The 20,129-nt window shown below is 49.8% G+C and overlaps 1 protein-coding gene across 3 annotated transcripts in view; it reads right to left on the bottom strand.

The window, feature by feature from the left end:
* Positions 1-212: 212 nt before the first annotated feature.
* AXIN2 (axin 2) overlaps positions 213-20,129 on the bottom strand; it is a 47,074-nt gene continuing 27,157 nt past the window's right edge. For 2 of the 3 annotated variants that reach the window (XM_085077351.1, XM_085077352.1), the window contains exons 3-11: positions 16,340-16,480; positions 11,169-11,271; positions 9,211-9,351; positions 8,579-9,072; positions 8,239-8,421; positions 7,736-7,954; positions 7,142-7,237; positions 5,962-6,129; positions 213-1,955 (exon numbers count right to left, since the gene is read on the bottom strand). In XM_085077351.1, the coding sequence (XP_084933477.1) occupies positions 1,829-1,955; positions 5,962-6,129; positions 7,142-7,237; positions 7,736-7,954; positions 8,239-8,421; positions 8,579-9,072; positions 9,211-9,351; positions 11,169-11,271; positions 16,340-16,480 (1,672 nt within the window). In that variant the 3' untranslated portion in view covers positions 213-1,828. The remainder of the gene's footprint in view (positions 1,956-5,961; positions 6,130-7,141; positions 7,238-7,735; positions 7,955-8,238; positions 8,422-8,578; positions 9,073-9,210; positions 9,352-11,168; positions 11,272-16,339; positions 16,481-20,129) is intronic. The other variant, XM_085077353.1, reaches the window with a different exon arrangement.

Raw genomic sequence — 20,129 nt, 5'->3', positions numbered from 1 at the left:
AGGTGAGCTCAGCAGTGCAGTCTGGAAGCAAGACCAGGTAAATGTGCAGGTGAGTTACCTCCAGGAGCTGTAAATTATTTAATCCTCACACTGAAGAGCAGCTCCAGCCTGTGCCAAGGCAGGGATGGCACAGCTCTTTCCAGCTACCACCATACTTGAGAAAAAAAAAAAACATTTAAGGCATTAAGGGTGAAAAAAAAGTCAAGACAATATTAATTTGAAAAATATAAAATTTTAATAAAGGCTACATCTCTTAATTACAATAATTATTGTACCAAGTAATTTTTTTTTTTTAAATGAAACTCTTTATAATGCATAATTTACAGTATAAGTAGAACAAAATGCCATGGCAAAAGTCATGAGTACAGGACTTGTAATAAAAGGCATAAAATATATTTATACATAAACCCCTTAAACAAGCAAGGGAAAGCTTGAACCCTGAATATAGGGCGACGCATGGTCTGTAACACCATGCAGGCACAGGTACTGTACTGATTCAATTTCAAAAACACTAGAGATAGTGTATTAATATTTCCACCATACGTTTTCTACAATATATACAGACTTACACAAAGTAGCAATGGCAAACAGAATGCACAGATTAACTTAATCAACACAAAACCCAACTGTTGAAATGCAAGGTCTTTCTCGGGGAAGGGTTGTTCTGTCCCAAAAAAACCCCCAGAGCCTTCGCCCACATCTCCCACAGCCTCACGTGGGTGTCAAAGGTAAGGCAAAGAAAAACCCAATCATCAACACAAAAACCCCAAGCAAACCCCACCACACAAGGACTCCTTGAAATACAAGTAGTGCTAACGCTGAGCAGCTCAAAACCTCAGCTGTGTGGAGCACAGGTGGGTTCTGAACCTTTGGGTGTGCTAAATACAGACATGGCAATGGCATGGCTCATCCTCCAGCTCTCCCAGGCTCGGGGTTTTGCTCTACCTTGGACACCACTGAGAGCAGCAAAGCAGAATCCTCACCCCTGAAATCCATGGACAAAATAACCACTTCTGGTCGGTGTTGGTATATTGCATCTAAATAGAGTTAATGCTTAAGACCTTTATTTCAAATTAGAGCAGCATAGATTAAAATGCACCGGTCTCTAGGTGAATGGTAGGACAGGATTTTTGTTTCGGCTTTTATTATTATTATTATTAATATTATTAATATTAATATTATTTCTTTAGGAAAGTTTTATCTTCACTCGGAGAAATACTGGGCACAACCTCACTCCTTCCCTCCTCCCCCTTCAAAAAAATTAATAATTAAAAAAAAATCATGAATGCGCTCATCGCCAAACTCCTAAATTTCAGATAGTGGGAAAAACGTAAAAAAATAAAATAATCCTTCCTCCCCTCACCCCACTTCCCAGCCCCTCTCTTCTCCATTGTTAAAGCAGCATATCCAAAAACTGGACTTAAGGGAAAACAGACTGTTCAATAAATATCAATAAGGATTACTGTTAAGGTAAGCTATACACAGTTTCTCTTAGTCCATAGATTTCAGATCCCCAGGAAATCATATATTATGTATGGAAGTCTCTCCAACACGGTCTGCATCTCCAATAGCCAACAGTGGTCATGTTTCTAATAAATAGTCCAGGGTTTTTATCATCTCAGTACCCAACTCATGAATAATAAATGCCATTTTTTCCTCTAAGGCTAATTCAGCAAAGTCTTCCTAGACTTCACTTTTTTTTTTTCTTCATTGGTTCAAAACTTTTCCTTCAGAGTTTTTTTATTTCCTTTTCCTTTCCTCGTCATCACTACTGTTGTGTGTCCAAAGACTTCCCTAGCTTAGCTCTTCTGGAGAAGCAGAGATGCCATCAATCTATCCTCTCCACCTTCCCCAGGATCCTCCCTTCGTACATGGGCAGGATGGTTTCGTCTTCCCAAACCTCCTCAAACACTGCCCCGCAGTCGAACTCGTCACTGGCTTTTTTGAAGTAGTATCTGTGGTAAAGAGAATTAAAGCCCGGGTTAAAATAAATCAAATAAATAAATAAAATCAAAAGGTAAAAAAAAAAAAAAGCAAAGGATGCTTTGCCAGTTCTTTTAACCGCGGCATTTCCAATTTCTCCCTCCTAAGGATGTTCCTGCAGGAACACCTCAGGGGTGCTCAGGTCTGGTGATTTGAAAGCATCCCTGGGGCTGCAGGGATGTGATGGGATGGAAGGAGCAGGGCTGTGAATGCTCCTCAGGGGTGACAGCAGCTCCTCCAGAGAGGAGATTACACACACTGGCAGTGGATAGCCCCAGCCATAAAGAAAATTAGAAAGCGCGGCGATTTCTGGTCAAATATCTCATTTGAAAATAAATAAATAGGATTTCAAAGCCAAGCATTCTTAAGGTTCCCCTCTCTCCCCACCTCCTTTCTTTCATGTGTTTTCTCGTTTCAAAGCCGAAGCCCAACATTAAAATTAGCAACTGTTATTAAAAGGACGGATTAAAAGCAAACCATCCCAGCTTCCTGCAACGCCGGAGCTGAAACTCTGCGGTGTTCCCGCTGGAGAAAAACACCCCAGCCTGGGACCAACCCCATCCACAAGTCACTGAGAAGTGACAGCAAGTGCTGGCTGAGCTGGGGACAGCGGGAGAGCCCTGGAGCAGGCTGGCTGTGGCACGGGGAGGTCAAGCAGCAGTGTCCTGCATTCCTGCTCCTTTGCTCGGGGTCGTTAGATCATGAAGCCAACCCGGCAGAGACAAAAAGCACCCCCACCCCTCCCGTGTCAAACAGTAAGGACCCCTCTATTATCCTGAATTAGACCGTTCAGCTTCTTGATTAAAGGTTCCTTTTATCCCGTTTGGAGCTTTCTTCCTTCTAAGGCTGCTTAATTGCATATGCACAAATGAAGGGCTTCCATTCAGAGGGGTAGCATTTAGGGAGTCTGTCCGTCTGCCGCCGAACACCTCCTTGGAGATGGAAAAGGGCTTTGCCATCTGATTGCCAGCCATGGCAAAGGCTGCAGCAGATGGATTGCAAAGAAAAATATGTGTATCTATTAAAAAAAAATTAAAAAAAAAAATAAAAAAATATATATATATACGTAACCCCTACCCTGTAGATTCCAGACAACTCGGGTTGGCAGATGTTTGTCAGGGAAAAAGGGGTTTGTAATTACCATTTTTTCTTAGGATGGGGGAAGGACATCAAATGAAGCTCACTTTTACTGCTAGAACTAGAAGAGCCACAGCATTGCCTTGGAATCTGACATTTTTATTTAGTGACTGCTCTAGGATGTATTTTTAGAACAGTCACATCACCCTGCAAATCTCTTTTAATTTCAAGCTACATTAAATAGGGGAATAAAAGAATCCCTCTTTTTGGTCAAATAGATGGAACTACCTCCACTTAGTCCAGGTGTGGTTAGGATGTGTTTTTGTAAAGTCCTTCCAAGCAGAATTGACACTTGTTGCATCTTTAATGGCTCAGGGAGGAAAAAAACATATTATTGAAGTCCTTCAGAGCCTGCACTCCTGGAAGTCAATGGCCCAAGTCCCACCAGCTTCCATGCTGCAGGTCAAGGCCACAATTCCCCAGGACAGCAGCCTTGAAACAAATCCAACCAAACCCCAAGGAAAGTTTGAATGAATTACAAAGAACTTTCTCTTCCCTCTCGCCTGTCCTGATAACAGTTGCTCTTCCCAAAAACTTCCTCCCCAAGCCCTGCCTGTGTTTACAAAATTTTTATTTGAGAAAACACGCTATGACCTTTCACATAATTACAACCTTATTTCGCAGAGAAATGGGGAAAAATAAGAAAAGGAGGAGGCAAAGCAAAAAGCAAAAAAAAAACCCAAAAAAAAAAACCACCCCCACAACATCTTCAAACAAGTCACTCTGCTCTTATTTGCTCAGCAATGGGCTTTCCATTGAAACATATTTTATGTGGCAAGCTTTGCTCCTTTTTTATTTTTTTTTTAAATTTTATTTTTTGGGACATCTGGCACCAATCGAGGCGCGCAGGCCTTACAGCTCCGTTCTGAACCACTGCCATCCCCAGATTACCCGACACCACCCACTTTTTTCTGTGCCTGTATGTTTGTTTTTTGTTAACGCCATCGGTATTAAATCACTGCTTAATTCTTTCTTTTTTTAATTTTTTTTTTTTTTTTTTATTTGAAGGGGGGAAGAGGATGGAAAGCCAAAGCATCGCTTCCCCGGCGGGGCTCTGGCATTGAGGTACCCGCCTAGCAAACTGATCCAATCAATAAAGAATTTGGAGAGTGGAGCATTTCTGCATGTCTTTGTGCATTAAATGAAAGGCGAGGGCTTCAAAGACATGCTTATTAAATGTGCCTTAAAAAGAAATCAATGCCAGATGTGACCAAAGCAGCCTAGTTAGTGCCTCCCCGTAACACACACGCTACTCCGGGCACTGCAGACCTCTCCCCTGAAGGTCACCCGCAGTTTCACTCAAAGTCCAGCCAAAAGTCAAGGCTTAGATCAAAATGATTCCCTGGAGGTGCACACATTTGTGTAATTAGTTTCACCTTGTGTCTGTGCAAGATAAAATACTGGGCACGTACCCAAGTTCCTTTTATAAATTTCTGTATTGTCTTTACCCAGGTGTAAAGGGGTGAGATCTAAGCAAAACGTTGTTTCATCCTTGTCAGTCACTTAAAAACATTTTCTAAAGTAATTACAGTCTGACAAGGCACAAATAATTGCACCTGGAGGGGTTTTTGGGCCACAGAGGTTTTGGTAGCCTAGTCCTGCACTCAGGCATCGCACAAAAATTGTCACAGAAAACAAACATTTTAAAAAGTTGGGTTTTTTTGGGGAGGATTATGGGACTACACAGCCACTGGGCAGTAGTGAGACCAAGGAAATTGGTCTGCAAATGAGGAGGAGCACAGTGGGAGAGGCTTTAGGGGATGAAAAATGGCCCAAGGCTACCTGAAAGCAGGAGATCCCTCCTGCAGGGTGCCCAGCTTGGGTGAACTTGCAGGTTGGTGCCATCCAATGGCAGCTAGGTGGGCTGCAAAGATGGTTTTGGGGAGGAATTGGCAATATTTCAGCCCCACTGTGCCACAGCCACAGAGAGAGCCCAGCCTGGCATCCTCAGCCTGAGAGTGCCCAGGGTGACCAAGTGCTCTGGGACTTCCCAAAGCTCAAGCTGGGAATTCCTTGGTTGGGAATTACTTTTCCCAAACTCAAGTGACCACTTGGAGGTTAAATCAGAGGCTGCCAGCTGCAGGACAAGACACCCAGCTCTCTGAAGCACCACCAGATTCAGAGCAAATTCCAAGAAAATAGCTGGAATGTCCCTGTCCTGCTCACCCTGCAGAAGTGGCCAACAGAGGATCCCAAGAGATGACTGGGAAAGGGCAGCAAAGAGCCAATGTGAAGCTACTCCATGGGAACTACAAGAGCAGAGGAAGCAGCAAACTGGTTGAACTGGGAGCTGGGAACCAAACCAGCAGGGTTTGTTGGTGTTTCTGAGGAGGAACTGGGTGCTGCTGGTGGAGCTTTCCCTGCAGGGCAGAGGTTTTTTCTCTCCTGATGAAGAGAAAGGTGAGTGAGCTCCATCTCTGTGTCCTTAGCAGCACCAGCCCATCACTGACCCCATCTACAGCCACACCATTGCAAAAAATAATCCAAAATTAGACAATTAAACCGCAGGCAAAGCAGGAGGCCAGCACCAAGATGAAAGGCTGAGCCCAGTTTGGAATCTGAACCCCACTGCTCCATGCCTTTGCCACAAAGCCATCCCAGACTGCGCTGGTATTCAGGATTTTGGGTTGGAGCACAGCTCCTGATGCACCTGAGGAGGAGGTGGCCCTGCAGCCAAGGCTCCTTCCTCCATCTCTTGCTCCTGGTTTGAGTGGGAAGAGACTAAGATGTTCTACAGACTCTGAAAATCCAAAGTGTCACTGCAGCAGCCCTGCAAAATACCTGCTCATTCTTTTGACTTCTTGTAACACACTAAAGAACAAACAAATCACACATTCTTACCTGTAATTTCCCTTTTTGCTCAGCTGCTCTTTAAAGTGCCCAAGTGTCAGGCTCTGGGCCTTTAACATCCTCCTGTAGGGAATTTCTTCTCCGCAAAAAAAATAGGTGACAACCAGCTCACTAGACTGAGAGGTGTGAACAACTGGCAGTTTCTTTGGCTCTTTGTGACTGCAAAACAGAAAACACACACAAAACCCTCTATTTTTCCATCTGAGAACAGGCTGTTTCACCACACTGCAGCCAGCAGAGCTCCTGCCACACGGAATGCTGTCAGAAATACCCTGGGTGTGACCTGAAAATCAGATATTCCTGTACTGGCTGGGAATTTGTCAGGATGTGTTTGCCCAGCCCTTTGCTGGGCTCCCAAAATGGGAATCACTGAATGGTTTGGGGTGGAAAGGACCTTAAACATCATCCAGTTTCAACCCCCAGCCACAAGCAGGGACACCTTCTGCTACCCCAGGTTGCAACCACCAGGTCACAAATCACCTCAAGCCCCCAGGTAATCTTATTTTCCCCAGCAAGGATAAAATTAACTGGATTCTGCCATTTGCACCCAAGCAACGCTTCTTAAAGAATAATTAAAACAATATTACCCAGCAAAATGGCAACACTCTAGTGAATACCATGCAGCCAAATCTACAACTGCTTCTGAGGCAATGTACACTTGGCATGTCAAAAGGTCACAAAGTGTTAGTCCGCAGTAATTTAGTCTTCCTAATTTGTTCTAAGTCTTTGTAGAGTGGTTTCAGAAAAAAAGCTGCTAGCAAAGACAGCTGGTGGACTTAAGGTCAACCAATTAAAAATGAAAGGCTCTAGTCAGGTGGCTCAGTCTGGACTTCAAACATTACTCATTGCTTAAGATGAAGAGGGTAAGAAAGAAAACTTTAATTATTTAGGCCATTTTAGACCTCTCTGTAGCAGATTTCTTGTTAAAAGAACCATCCTGTAATTAGACTAATCCAATCTTTGTCCACTTTACAGGAATGCAAGTTAAAAAGAGCCAGAGACAAGATTTGAAAATGTTTTGTTCTTTCTTTAAGAAGAATGTTTGAAAGACGAAATTTCAGATATAAGAATTTCCTCTCTTTTCAAAGCGCAACCCATTTAATGAAAATACAATTATGAGATATATATATATATTTATTTCCCAATGGTTTTCTGCACGTGCAATACTCACTCTTCTGTCGTTAGACTTGCATTGCAGAAAGGGGTGCTTCCCCCCTGAATGGCAGCCGAGTGGTTTCTGTCCCTCTGCTGATTTGTGGTTGAACATCTGAAGTGGGGAGGGGGAAAGCAAGTGGGGAAAAACAGGGAGGGGAAAAAAGAGAAAAAACAACTTTAAGAAAAGAAGTTGTTGAAATACAATCTCCTTAATTGAAGTCTCCTGTGGGTCGTTAAGTTCGCTCTTTGTATCAAGCCTCACATGTTGTAAACAATCAAAGGAAGAATTAAAAATGCTGTGGGCTAATTTATCCTCCCATACCCAAATGAACGATAACCAGTCCAATTCCCCACTTGGCATGGAGCTGGAGCCTGACCCAGAGGAAAAACAGGCAAATTGCAGCCATCAAAAGGGTGGAAGGAATAGTCTGGGGTTCCAACTACTTGTGCCGGTGCAGGGTGGGGTCGGAAGCAGGAGGCTCATCCTCCAGCCTGTCACACGTGTCACACGTCCCCACGGCAGGACAGCAAGCCACATCCACATCCACCCAGCAGGAAACCTCCCCAGCCCCATCTGTCCCCACGGCAGGACGAGGAACGTCCTTCCTACCGTGGCTTCTGCGGCTTGGACACCTCGGCCAGGCGGCGACACGCTTCCTCCAGCTGGGCCAGCGTGTTGGGCGGTGTCAGCGGGGGCATGGCGGGGTCCTGCACGAAGGGGTGGGCAGGCTGTGCCCCCCGAGGGTGGCTGCCTGTCCCCCACGGGTGGTGGCGGCCGAGGGCCCCCTTGGCGCAGTCGGAGCTGTAGGCCTTCTTTGTGCTCTGTGTGCTTGGGGAAGGGAAGGAGCCGGGTTAGAAAAGCTGGAAAATCTGACTTTAATAGCAGCTCCTATTCTGCTCGCTCCCTCTCAAAAGTCTGTCATAACATGAAAGGAGGTTTATTGCCAAAAACATGACATTTTTGTGGTTTTTCTGGTTCTGCGGAACAGCTTTTGTATTAAACCGGAGGAGCAAAGAGTCTCATTTGTTTTTAGCGATTGTAAAAATAGACAGCCCATGTAATATATAAATATTTACCGGCAGCGATAGTGCTGCAGACAGCTGCGTATTTACCTATGGGGCTTGTGCTTATTTTGTCTCTCGCTCTCCAGCATCCACTGCCAGACGTTCTGCGCCCGATCCGCTTCGCCCCCCGGCAGCTGCACCCCACCGGGGCCGGGCAGCCCCCCATCCCCGGCCGTGGGGGCCACGCTGTCCACTCCTCGGCCCGGCCTCTTCAGCAGCGTCCCCGTCCTGCTGGTGGCACAAAGGACACGAGCCACTGTCAGTGCCCATCAGTGGGGCCATGGGGATGGGCTGGGGAGGGCGCAGCAGAGATGCTGCTGTCAGCCCCACCTCAGTGGGATGATGGGGATGGGTTGGGATGCATGCAGTGGAGATGCTGCTGACTTACCCGAAGGGCTCCAGCGCGGGGAGAGGCGGGTCGGTGTTTTTGGGGTGCCCCTTGCACTTGGGGTAGCAGTAGTAGTCGCCGCCGGCCGGGCAGCAGCACTGGACGCGCTGCGCCGCCTCGGCCTCGATCTGCTCCTTGCTCTTGGGCACGGTGTGGTGGTGGATGTAGTGGTGGTGGACGTGCTTGGTGGTCTGCTTGGTGACGAAGGCCTTGCCCAGCAGGGCGCAGGCGGCCAGCGAGGCCGTGCCGGGGGGCAGCTTGCCCGCGGGCAGGCGGTCGGGCGAGCGGGCGCGGGGGCTGTGCCGGCCAACACCGGGCGATTGGCACCCGGGGGTCTTCAGCACGCGGGACAGGTGCTCGTCCAGGATGGCCTGGGGGTCCTCCTCGTAGCTGCCCGAGGGCAGGAGCGACAGCGGGTGCTGGGGGTGCTGGGGGTTCATCTCCCGGGCGCTCTGCAGGCCGCCGGGCAGCTCGGCGCCCTCCTTCTCCTCGTCCTGCCGGGCAAGGGGTGGCAGGGATGAAGGGCAGGGGACGGGAGCTGGCAGGATGTCCCCCCGCCACCCCCGGGGCACAGCCCCCTCCCGCCGCCCGGGTGGCACGCGGAGCTCGGCGACACTAATCCTCCTCCCTACCTCCTTGATCTGCTGCAGCCTCTCCTCCAGACAGTCCATGGTCTCCTGCTCCTGCTTCAGCTTCTCCAGGCGGGAGATGAGCTCGGCGGCGAAGGCGGCTGGCTCCACCGGGGTCATCTCCTTGGGCAGCCGGTGGGTCCTCTACAAGGACGGGACAGAAGGCACAAGGCAAGGTTTAGCGCGCGGCGCGGGGCGCGGGAGCTTCGCCCTGCCACGCTTGTTGTGTCTCCATGTTTGGATGAAAAGACGACCGCAACTAGGCATGGTCTGCTCTGGATTTTTATGAGCTAGTGCTGTGGCCTCATGGAGTGACATCCTCCCCACCAGCGTTTGCCTTCGGCAGGAGCAGTTGGTCGCACTCTGAGGAACCCCGCTTGTTCTCTCTGTAGTACAACCAGCCCATCAGTAGCTACTCTGAAGTAGAAAATCTTCAAAGACTGTTGTCAAACATCAAAAAAAAAAAAAAAAAAAAAACCTCTGAGGTGGGAGGGAGAGACTTTAACTAAAGGAATAAAGTGAGTATAAACAGAAAGGAGTTGGAAATTAAAAAAAATAAGATGGGGGAGAAAAAGGGAAAGGAGGGAAAGAAAAAAAAAAAAAAAAAAAAAGAAGTCAAACGGTTGCAGATCAGAGAAGTGCTGGTAATTTATTTCCTGGCTACACACTGGGCACCTTTGAGGTAGTGTTGTCTCAACAGTGTCCTAGATCTCTTCCCCCCCCCTCCATCTCTTTGTACAGAAAATGAAGAAAGCTGCTGCAGGCTAGCGGTGCTACACTGCTGAGCTTGGCTGCCTCAAGCAGATCTATCAAGGGAAAAAGGGAACATCTCCAAATCAAGTGCAGAATATAAAAAGGCAAAACGCGATTTCTGCCAAAAGAAGCAAACATGGCAGGAAAAGGGGAGGAAAGGAAAAAAAAAAAGGAGGAAAAAGAAACCACCCACTGGACTGTGCCCTCCCTCCTGCCATCCCCACGCACCCCACTCCTCACCCCCACTTTCCCCCCCCGAAAGCAGAAAGCTGAACTGCCAACTCTTTCACATACTACCCACCAGATGAGGTGGGGCCTCTCTCCGGCAACCACTTAGCTCCAGAAATGATGTGAGGGTAGAAAAAGGCCACTCTGCTGGAAATTGTCACTCTTACACAAGCTGGCTCTATTCAGTCCCTGATCAAAGCACTGCCTTACAGAGAAAGTCGATTTGCACGCCCTGGGACAAAATAATCTAATTTACAAGCTCAGGCTATAGAACTTTCTTTAGGAAGGAAGGGAAAAAAAAAATACCAAAAAGAAAAACCACATAAACCAACCCCCCCTTCCACCAGAAATATCATCTCTGACTTCTTGCTGCTTAAGACAGCAGAAAGAGGAATTTTAGCATATTAATCTCAAGACAAGATAAGTTTATACTTGTCTGTGTAAACAGTTTATTCACTGCAGGAATCGAGAGGCTGCAAGTCAACTGAATTAGCAAGTCAGTGAGCTAATTTTCAAGAGCAGGGCAGCACCACACATCGGATCCCCTCAAAGCCAGGCACAGATCTGCTGCCAAGGTGTCTTTTGGGAGATCCTGCTCCCCTCAGCTCACAGACAGGGATGCACACGAGGCCAAGCCCTGCCCAGCACTGCAGGGCTGTCAGGGTGGTGGCCAGAGCCAACATTCCCAGTAGACCCAACCGGGACATCTCCACTTGGGGTTTAACCAGGAGAACAAATTCAGTGCCCCTGAAAACTCCTAATTAGCAGCAGGTTTCAGGCAGGACCGAGATGTGACCGTGCTCAGGCAGGTTTTTGGAAGGATGCTGGCAGCACGTGGCTCCTGCCCAACACCAGCAGCACCTCTCCTCCCAGGGCATCACCCTGGCGTGGAAATGCTCTCCTCCCTCCACACATCCCTGTCCCCAGCCCCAGCACTCCCCACTGCCCACCCAGCCCCTGCAGCTCCCTGCTGGACTCACCGGAAAATGAGGTAGAGAAACTTGCCCGTTGGCCTTGACGCTGCGGTGCATTTCCCGCTGGAGCTGCTTCTTGCTCCCCATCCTGTACGGGGGGATCCCATCTCTGCACGGGAAGAGAGGCCACTGTCACCTGGGCTGTCCCCACGCTCTGAGACACCTCTCCATCCCCTCTGGAACCACCCAGGCAGCCACAGGCCCTCGTTCCCTGAGGTGCTGAGCCCTCTGGATGTCACCTGAACCTCAAACAGCCGGCGGCGTGGGAAGTGCCTGTGTCACCAAAGGGTGCTCATGGATGTGCAGCAAACAGCAAAAGCTGAAGGCAACTCCACGTGGGCAGACATCCAAAGATCCCATCAGCTTCACTTCCAAGGCCCTTCCAACACCAGGTTTCTGCTTCTGCCCTTTAATTTTAGCCTTTTCCCCACTGAATTACGCTCTCTAGGACCACAGTGCTCCCCAAGCTGTGGGACTCCCCATGGAGTGCTGGCAGAGTGGATCCAAGGAAGGGGCTGGGGATGGATGGATGGCCATACAGAGGCTGCTCCCCATCTCCAGCCCTATTTAAGGTCCAGGATGTTTCCCCTGCCCCGAGGCTGGCTGGCACAGGTCACCTCAAGGTGTCACCTCTTGTCACCCCACAGCCACCCCAGCTCCTGCCAGGAAGCCCCAAGGAGAGACCAGGCCAGGAGCTCAAGGATCTCCAGTGGGAACAGCCCCCTGCACATCCCATCCAGGCACCACAGGGCATCTTCACCCGGCAAAAAGTCACCCCAGTCAGGATGAAAGGACCTTCCTCAGACAGCGGGGCCAGCAGGAAGAGCATGCCTGGAGATCCTGAATGTCTAATTCCACCCCTTCCCTCAGACTGCCTGAATAACCTTGATCTCCAGTGCTGTCCTTTCATCCACCTGCCCCCACACCTGACTCATCTCCTGAGAGGAGAAAATAACTCCAGCCCCAGGAGCAGCAGACAGTGCTGGCCCCACGCTGCTGCCAGAGGAGCCAGCGTGGCACAGTGTCCCTGAGTGTCCCCAAGTGTCCCCATGCTGGGGGTGGGCACACAGCAGCACACAGCAGCACACAGGAACACCCAGAGACACCATGTCCCTGCCCTGCAGGAGGCTGATCAGATGCCACCACTCAAGGCTCGAAGCAGAGCTTTGTGAAGATCTTGGCCAAAGCCTTGAGTTGCCATTAAGTTGCTTTAATGAGCAAGATTAAGCTGCAAAGCCTGGAGTGAGGGATCAGAACAATCCCATCCTAATCAACCTGGAGAATTCTTTGTAATAAAAACGAGCATGCTGGGAGCCCCTTGATGCTCCAAGGTGAGCACCAGCCTCCTCTAGACAGTTTCTGAGCACACAGGAAAGTTTCTGAGCACACAGTGAAAGGAGCAGATTGTCCCCATGTCCCCACTGCACAACATGGGGCTCCAGGAGCTTTCTGGAGGAGCAGCCCAGCAGGAACAGCCAACACTGCCACTGCTGGCCACCAACCATGGCCACTGGTGGCCACCAAGCACATCTCCACTGCTCCATGAAGCATTTCTGGTCCACAGACCTGTGGGGCAACAGGGCTTGGGACACATGACATGTCTTAGTTTTTGGGGGAAAAGCAAATCTCAGGTGAAAAGCAAACCACCTGTACCTTCAGAGATGTTTGTTCACTGGGGATTCCTGAGACAAGGAGCTCTTCAGCATTGGGAATGGCCAGTAAAAGGCATTTGAATGTCTGTGTGTCCACAAGGCACCCAAGGACACAACCAGGGCCAGCAGGAGTTGTGCACTGTCCCCTCCTCCAGCTCTGCAAGCACAAGGTGCTGTCCCCAGCCCCTCTCCTTGTGGGCTAACCCCGAGTTCCCAGCTCCAGGGGATCATCTCTGCCCAAAGGGACAGTCCTGGGACAGGCCAGGGAGCAGGAGTGGGGATGCACTTGTAAAGGAGGAGGAAAAGCAGTGCTGACCCAACAGCATGGGTTCCCCACTTTTAGATTTGCCCTCATTCAGGTTGACACAAAAGCTGCTCCTTCCCCCTGAAATTCCTCAGGCTGTAGCAGCAAGCCCCACATCAAACCTCCAGCTCCCTGCTTCACAGTTCTGCAACTTGTAACAACGTGCAGAATTAGAAAAAAAGAATTTTAAAAAACCCCCAGAGGTATTTCTCTGGGATGGGAAGGCTGTGGAGCAGCTTGGAGACATCAGCCTGGGGAATGGGAAGGGATTTCACTGTTCTGGGTGTTGTCTAAACCCTTTCCTAGGAAACGGGGCAAATGGACAAGTCCAGGGGTGACCAAGGAGTGACCCCTCACTGCAGGAGGGACAGATGGATGGAGCTGCAGCCAGGATCAGTCCAGCAAGAGACCTGGGGTGCAGGGGGAACCCTGATGCTGCAGCAGAGACCCCAACCAGGAGAAAGCACCTTGAAATGAGAGGGCTGAACTTGGCCAGAGGTTTTGGGCAGGCCAAGGGTTAACTGCAGCTCTCCAGGTGCCACCTCTCCCCATGCTCCAACATTTGCACTCACTTTCTTGGCTACTAAAAGCTGCTGGCTGAAGAGCCACAGAGTTGAGGCACTAAATAGTAGAGTTTAATTATAAACATTTCAGCTAACCAGGCTGGGGCTAAGCCAATCTGTTTCTGGGGGAAACACTAGTTTGAAGTCTTCTACCCAGTCAGCTGCCATTTAAGCTGAGCCAATTATCTTAGCCTTTTGACTCAGATGTGCCTGACCTAACCTGAATGTAGTTTTACTGCTGCTTTGAAATATCAGACTCATGCGCATATGCATTCACTCCCATCTTCATTTGGCAACGGCTCTGAAACAAGCCTCTGATCTTGCCAACATCAAAAGCCTGGTTTGTAAGATAAGGTAATATTTGAAGTTTGCTCAGCAGCATTCCCCTGTGTCCAAAGTAAATCCATAAATAAGATATAAGCAAATAAAAAAAAAAAAATCCCCTTTCCTCCTCCCCCCCCCTCCGCCCCAATCAAGAAATGGAAATAGAAATTTGCATGATGCTTTGTGGCTGTTACAGAATATATAGGGACAGATTGATCCCTGGTTTCTGGAATAAAATTAAAAAGGCAGATTATGCATTATTTGGAGATTTCTCCTAATCCCAGTGCAGTTCACACTTAGATTTATTTAAAAGCAAAAAAAAGCTCCAAACTCACTTTACTGCCATGTCAGACAGACTTTTCCAGAACTAGTTTTTCCTCTTCAGTTGATACCAATATGAGCCAAAGGAACTAATTTGCATTTGTTCTGCTGGAGCAGAACAAGCTCAGGTCCCCAGTTCCAGGGGATAAAACCTGACAGGCTGAGCACCTGGGCTCAGCCAGGGTGGCTCTGTGCCCCCAAACACTGCCAACACCCCCAGCTTCCAGCAGAGCTGGGTGCCAGGAGTGCCTGCAAACCCAACTGCTGCACAGAGATGCTGCCAGCAGCCCTTCTCCTGTGCACAGCAACTTCTCCATCAGCCTCAGCTTCAAGCCCAACCTCCAGAACTGCCAGTTTACCTCTCCCACTCCCAAAACCAGCCCACAGCCCGCAGCACCCAGCTCTCCCAGCCCCAAGGACAGGGGCAGGCTGGCTGTGCAGCAGGAAATCTCCCTCCCTCCCTCCCTGCCACCCCCAGGCTCCCCGCCGCCCCCCAACCTGGAGCTGCGAGCAGTTTAATCAGCCAAGCTTCCCCAAACTCTCACAGCCTGCGCAGCCCATTGTTACAGCAGGAAAAAACAGGCAGCTCCTTTCAGGCTCTGCTTTATGGGGAGCTCCTATTCACTTGTTCAAGCAAATTTCAAAGCGGGCTGCTGCCCTCTCATCCCCGCTAAGCTCCCCTGGACTAACAATGGGCTGAAAGCGATTCAGTTAAGCCTTTCATCCACCATGCACTTTATTTCTCACTCAGTGCTCTCATCTGTATAAGGCCTACAATTGGCATTGCTGTGAAGAGAGGGTATAATCCTAGCCCTGTGAATCCCAAGTGACCCTACACTGGTCCAGAAATGACTAACCCAATGAATGCTCTGTTGACACATGATCACATACAACCAGAGCCAGTAAGAAGAAATAAAGAAGTCACCCTATGATTCAGCTCTTTTATTTAATGCCAATATTGTTCAATAAGGGAATCTGCTGGGACAACAAACTATTTTTTTCCGTAGTATCAGTTCAAAACACACATGTGCGTTTTAAAAAAAAATAAAAAAAAAAATAGAAAAGAGCTTTTTGTTTATGCATTGAGGATTTTTGGTAAATCCTGTTTTCCGTTGTGCATCTTCACGCATGTTGACTTTAAAAACCCAGCATGAAAACCTCTCCAAGGAGCACACAGGGAGCACTGGACATGTCTGACACAGAGCCTGGAGAGGTTTCAGGATGAACAACCAGGAATAGGTGGACTATTCTAGAGCACTTGCACTTAAGTGAAGACCATGAAACACAAACAGCAACATCTGCCTTCTGCCCAGCTGAAGAAAATGATCCCTAGGAGCACTAGGTAAGCCTCACTGTCCCCTCTACAGAAACAAAAGCACCATTTCTGTCCTGCTGGGGAAAGCAAACTGACAGCCAAACCTCACTCTCCACTGCACACTCCTCAGCAGCCAGGAGAAAACAGATCCTGCAGTTCTGAGCTCAGCCACAGCATCATCTCCCATCCCTGCATGCTCCTGAAACACCCAGCCCTGATCCATGCAGCTCCATCCACATGGCTCTTTGAAGAGTGCCCCAGCCACTCCAGACGAGCAGCTATTTGCCCCTTCAGGTCACTGGCCCTATTAACGTACATTCTGGCATTAATGACGAACGTTAATTACAGAAAGTACTTCCTACAGGAAGTAATCTCCTCCTCTTTGATGACTGATAACTAGTTAAGGAAGCCTGGCCTTAAGACAAAGGCTCAGGGAGATTCTCTCGCTCCTTGGGTTAGTCAGGCAGCACCACGAGCCAAGGCAGAGCATGTTTGCTCAGCTGCAGTTGCAAAACGGCAAGAGAGGGATTTGTGATTTCCCTCCACGCGATACCTGCGGCGTGAAGAGACACAGAGAGGCTGCCCTGCCTGCGGGTCCAGCAGGGTGATGACCCATCCTTCCCCCGAGCCCCACGGAGCCCCAGCAGGGCTGGTGTCCAGGTGTCCCCTCCCAGCAGTGTCCCCCAGCAGGTACTCACACGCTGCTGTCCGTCATGGACATGGAGTCGTCGGTCAGAGCATCGCTGGAGATCTCGCTGTCGTTGGCGCTGGTGGCCGGAGCGAACACATAGCCCGAGCTGACGTGGTACGGGTTAACGGGGTCGTTCCTCTTGAAGGACCTGGGCAGAGCACAGCACAGCACGAGGCCATTAGCCACACAGCACCATCCTCAGGGAGCCACACTCACCCCCTGAACCTCTGCAGGAGCAACCAACCATCCTCTGCTCAGCCCTCAGCCAGGACCTGCCTGAACCAGGACACCCTGAAAACACACCCTGAGCCCAGCTGCGAAAGTGTCCCTTCTAGCATCTTCTAAATCATCCTAGAGAATCCCAGGAAGCACCTCTGCATCCTCTGACACCCTGAAAAGCTCAGGCCTTGAGGCTTGGTGCTGCACTGCTGAGGTCTGCAGTTTGCTGTTGGCATCAGTGGGGAAAAGAGCAAGTTCACAGCTCAAGTCCCACTGAAAGCCATGAGGAACCAGCTAACAAAGCTCAGTTCTACTCTGAAGACAAGGGTTAGGATCCCTTTGGAACCACAGGTCATTGGTGTCTGTGCTCCCTGAAGCAGGAGAACTGCCTGGAACTACAGAGGCAGAACCCCCTGGGTCAGAGGCACAGGGCAGGGCTGAGATCTGCTCTCCCAGCCTTGGCCTCCCAAAGGTGATGCCACCCTCCTGGCACTACAAAAACACACAACAAAACATCCCAGGTTTTAGGAGAACCTCCTCCTCGTGTTTTTCTGGCACAAAGCTGTGTGGGATGAGGAGGATGGCTGGGGATGTGAGGAGAGGCCAGCAGGCTGAACCAGGGGCAGTGGGTCACTGACACCAACACCTCTGGCTGCAGCTGGACAAGCAAACCCAGAGCCCAGCCTGGCTGTCTGAGCTGAGCACCCAAGAGCAGAGCTGTGGAAAAGCCAGGGTGGTGACAGGAGCTGGGATGGAGCTCCAGGTCACCATGGCAGGGTCAGTGCTCAGGGACCCTGGGCATCCCCTGCCTCCATCACTGCAGCCTCCCAGCCAGCATCAATATACACATCCTGGCAGGTGATAAGGGGATTATGCAGGGAGGTTTGAAAGCTGCATGTTAAGGTGCACATTTTGTTCCTCTTCCAGGGCAAGATGGGGTTGTTAAGCTTCTGCTTTTGTATATCAAAGCAAAAGGCCTTGTCATCTGATAAGGACTGCTGATTTTAATAATTAGGGCCACTTACCCAGGACTTGGGGGCCTAAGGAATGTGCCAGCAGGCTCGGCAGGTTTTTTTTAATGGGCTTTCCATCTCCCTGCCCCCCTGGGGCTGGAGGGACCAGCTGGGTTTAAGTGACAGCAATGTCCTCCCACTGCCCCATCCTCATCCCTGTGCCCCCATCACCCCTCAGCGCCAAAACCAGGAGCCTCTGCAAGGCTTGGCCTTTTAAAAAATAAGGGGAAGAGGAAAAAAAAAGGCAGAGAGGAGGGGGAAGGCTGGTGGGGAAGATGGGCCTCTCTGGTATGAGCAGCACGGGGCTGGCTGCAGGCAGGTATTCAGCCCAGCCAGCTGCATTCCTTTCCAAGGAGGCCAAGGCAGTGCTGATGGGGAGATCAAGATGTTAAAAAATATATATCTGGGAAGAAGAAGAAGGGGGAAAAAATGAGATAGTAAGGAATGCCACAGGAAAGAAGTTAAATCTTCAAAGATAAATTAATTCCACATGTGGGTGAAAGCGAAGCTATCCTGCTGCTACTACAGGAAAGTTCCTCTCAAAACCATGGAGTCCTCTGCTCTGGGTCAGGGGCTGTGCAGTCCCAGAGACCCTTCTTGGGCCTTGCTGGGCTTTTGGGTCAACATGTGAGGGATGCAGCTCTTCCCACATGTGAGCCAAAACCATCTCAGGTGCTGAGAGTGCCCTGGAGCAGCACAAGGCTCAGGATGCTCCATGAGGCTCAGGGCTGCAGGATGCTCCCCAGCACAGCAGCAGCACCTTGCTGGGAGGTGTCTGTCCCCTGTCACAGCCAGGAGGGCTGATGTGCCTGCTGCTCTCACAGCTGGAGTCCTGCAGAGGCTCAGGCAGGGCTGGAGGCAGCAGGATGGATGGATGTGGCACAGGGAGAGGAGGAGGTGTGGCCAGAGATAGCATGAGGGAAAGTGGCCACAACTAACTCATCTCCCCAGCAGCACTGGGCTGCAGCATCCTTCGCCCACCAACACCTCCTGGGCAAAAAAAAAAACAAGTGACCCCTAAAGTTGACATATTTTCAAAGTCCTCATCCCTGCTCCACATCCAGCACCAGCCCACAGAAATCTCCCCACCATCCTTTCAGAAAACCAGTGGGGGCTGCTCAGCTATGTTTAATGCTTTTTGGGTTTGTTTCTTTTTTTTTTTTTTTCCCTTTTTAATTTGACCACCTCACTCCAGTAATTGCACCCAGATGCACCAAGTTGCCTGGGAGGGTTTTAAATTCCAGGGAAAGCGGTGGTCTCCTGCCACAGATGCTGCACACACCAACACAGCCCAGCTCCAAACTCTACATGCAAAGTGTTTTCAGCTGTCAGGTAGCAGTTGCTCTGGAGCTTCAAGGAGAATGTCTGATGTTTCTCAGCCTATTCTTATCTTGATGCGATGACACACAGCATGGAACTCTCCCTCTCTCTGCTATGTCAGGCAATGGCCATATCAGAGGCATTATAATGCCATGAAAATTTCAGGGGGGCTCCTGGTTGTATCCCCTGTAATGAGGGTGCAGTTTCAGAGTGTGAGGTTGGCTTTTTTTTTCCTGTCAGACTGATTTTGGAAATAAAAGCACTTGGGCAGGTCAAACCACAGGCTTATACAGAGACAGGAAAACTGTACAAGGAGCAGTTGGAGGCAGCATTGAATCTCATTAAGCATTTTCTTGGGACAAACATCACTGGGCAATCATGGGTTTAAAAACATCAAAAAAAAATAAAAGGCACAAAACCCCACACATGCACAAACCTGAAAAACAAAAGTATATATTTTAACACAGCTATGTTAATCACAGCTTCCATGCTCTAATTGTAGAACACTGCTTGGAGCATAGCTTTACAATGGCATCATTTACTTTGATAATTGAAGCCAAACTCGGTTCCAATAACTTCACACACGAGGAGCTGCACCGGCGGGTCCTTTCAAAGGCCAGGAAGCACTGGGAGCTGGCAGAAGGAATCCTTCCCCCAGCAAGGCCAGTCCACTGCTGCTGGAGCCTAATGGGAGGCAGATGAGCCCACCTTGGGCTGAGCAAGCCCAGGGCAGCCCGGCGGCACGGCAAAGCAAGAGGAGCTCTCTGTGTACACAAAGTCGCGCGTGATAAATTTAGCAGCGCGTATAAATAATAGCTGGAATTCCTGGAGCGTGGAGCCAGGTCCAGCAAGCAGCGTGGGGAGGCCACTTTTAACCACACCACAGCCACAGGGGAGGGGAGCCGCCTGGCAGGACAAGAGGGAGGTTCTGCTTTTAAAACATTCCCTCTATCAGGGCTCCAAATATCCAGGCAGCAGTTTGCTTCCCAGCCAGGTGCAAACTGTGTTTTCACTCCACTTCTGTTCCTGTCCATCACCGGCACTGGGGCCAAACAAAGTCTCTCAGCCTGTGCAGTTCCTGCAGCTCCTGTTTGCCATGGGCTGGCTGTGCCTCCATGGCATTTCCAGGTGGTCTCCCATGCAACCACCACAGCCTGGGATCACTGCTCCCCCCGCCAGGTGGGCTCAGCCCTGCTCTGGCTGGGATAATCACATTGAAACCCACCGAAGCGAATGGCCAGAGCC

This window comes from Lichenostomus cassidix, chromosome 18 (genome assembly GCF_008360975.1).
Source record: "Lichenostomus cassidix isolate B80296 chromosome 18, HeHo_3.0, whole genome shotgun sequence".
Classification (NCBI taxonomy): Eukaryota; Metazoa; Chordata; class Aves; order Passeriformes; family Meliphagidae; genus Lichenostomus; species Lichenostomus cassidix.
This window is presented reverse-complemented; position numbering and strand designations above follow the sequence as displayed.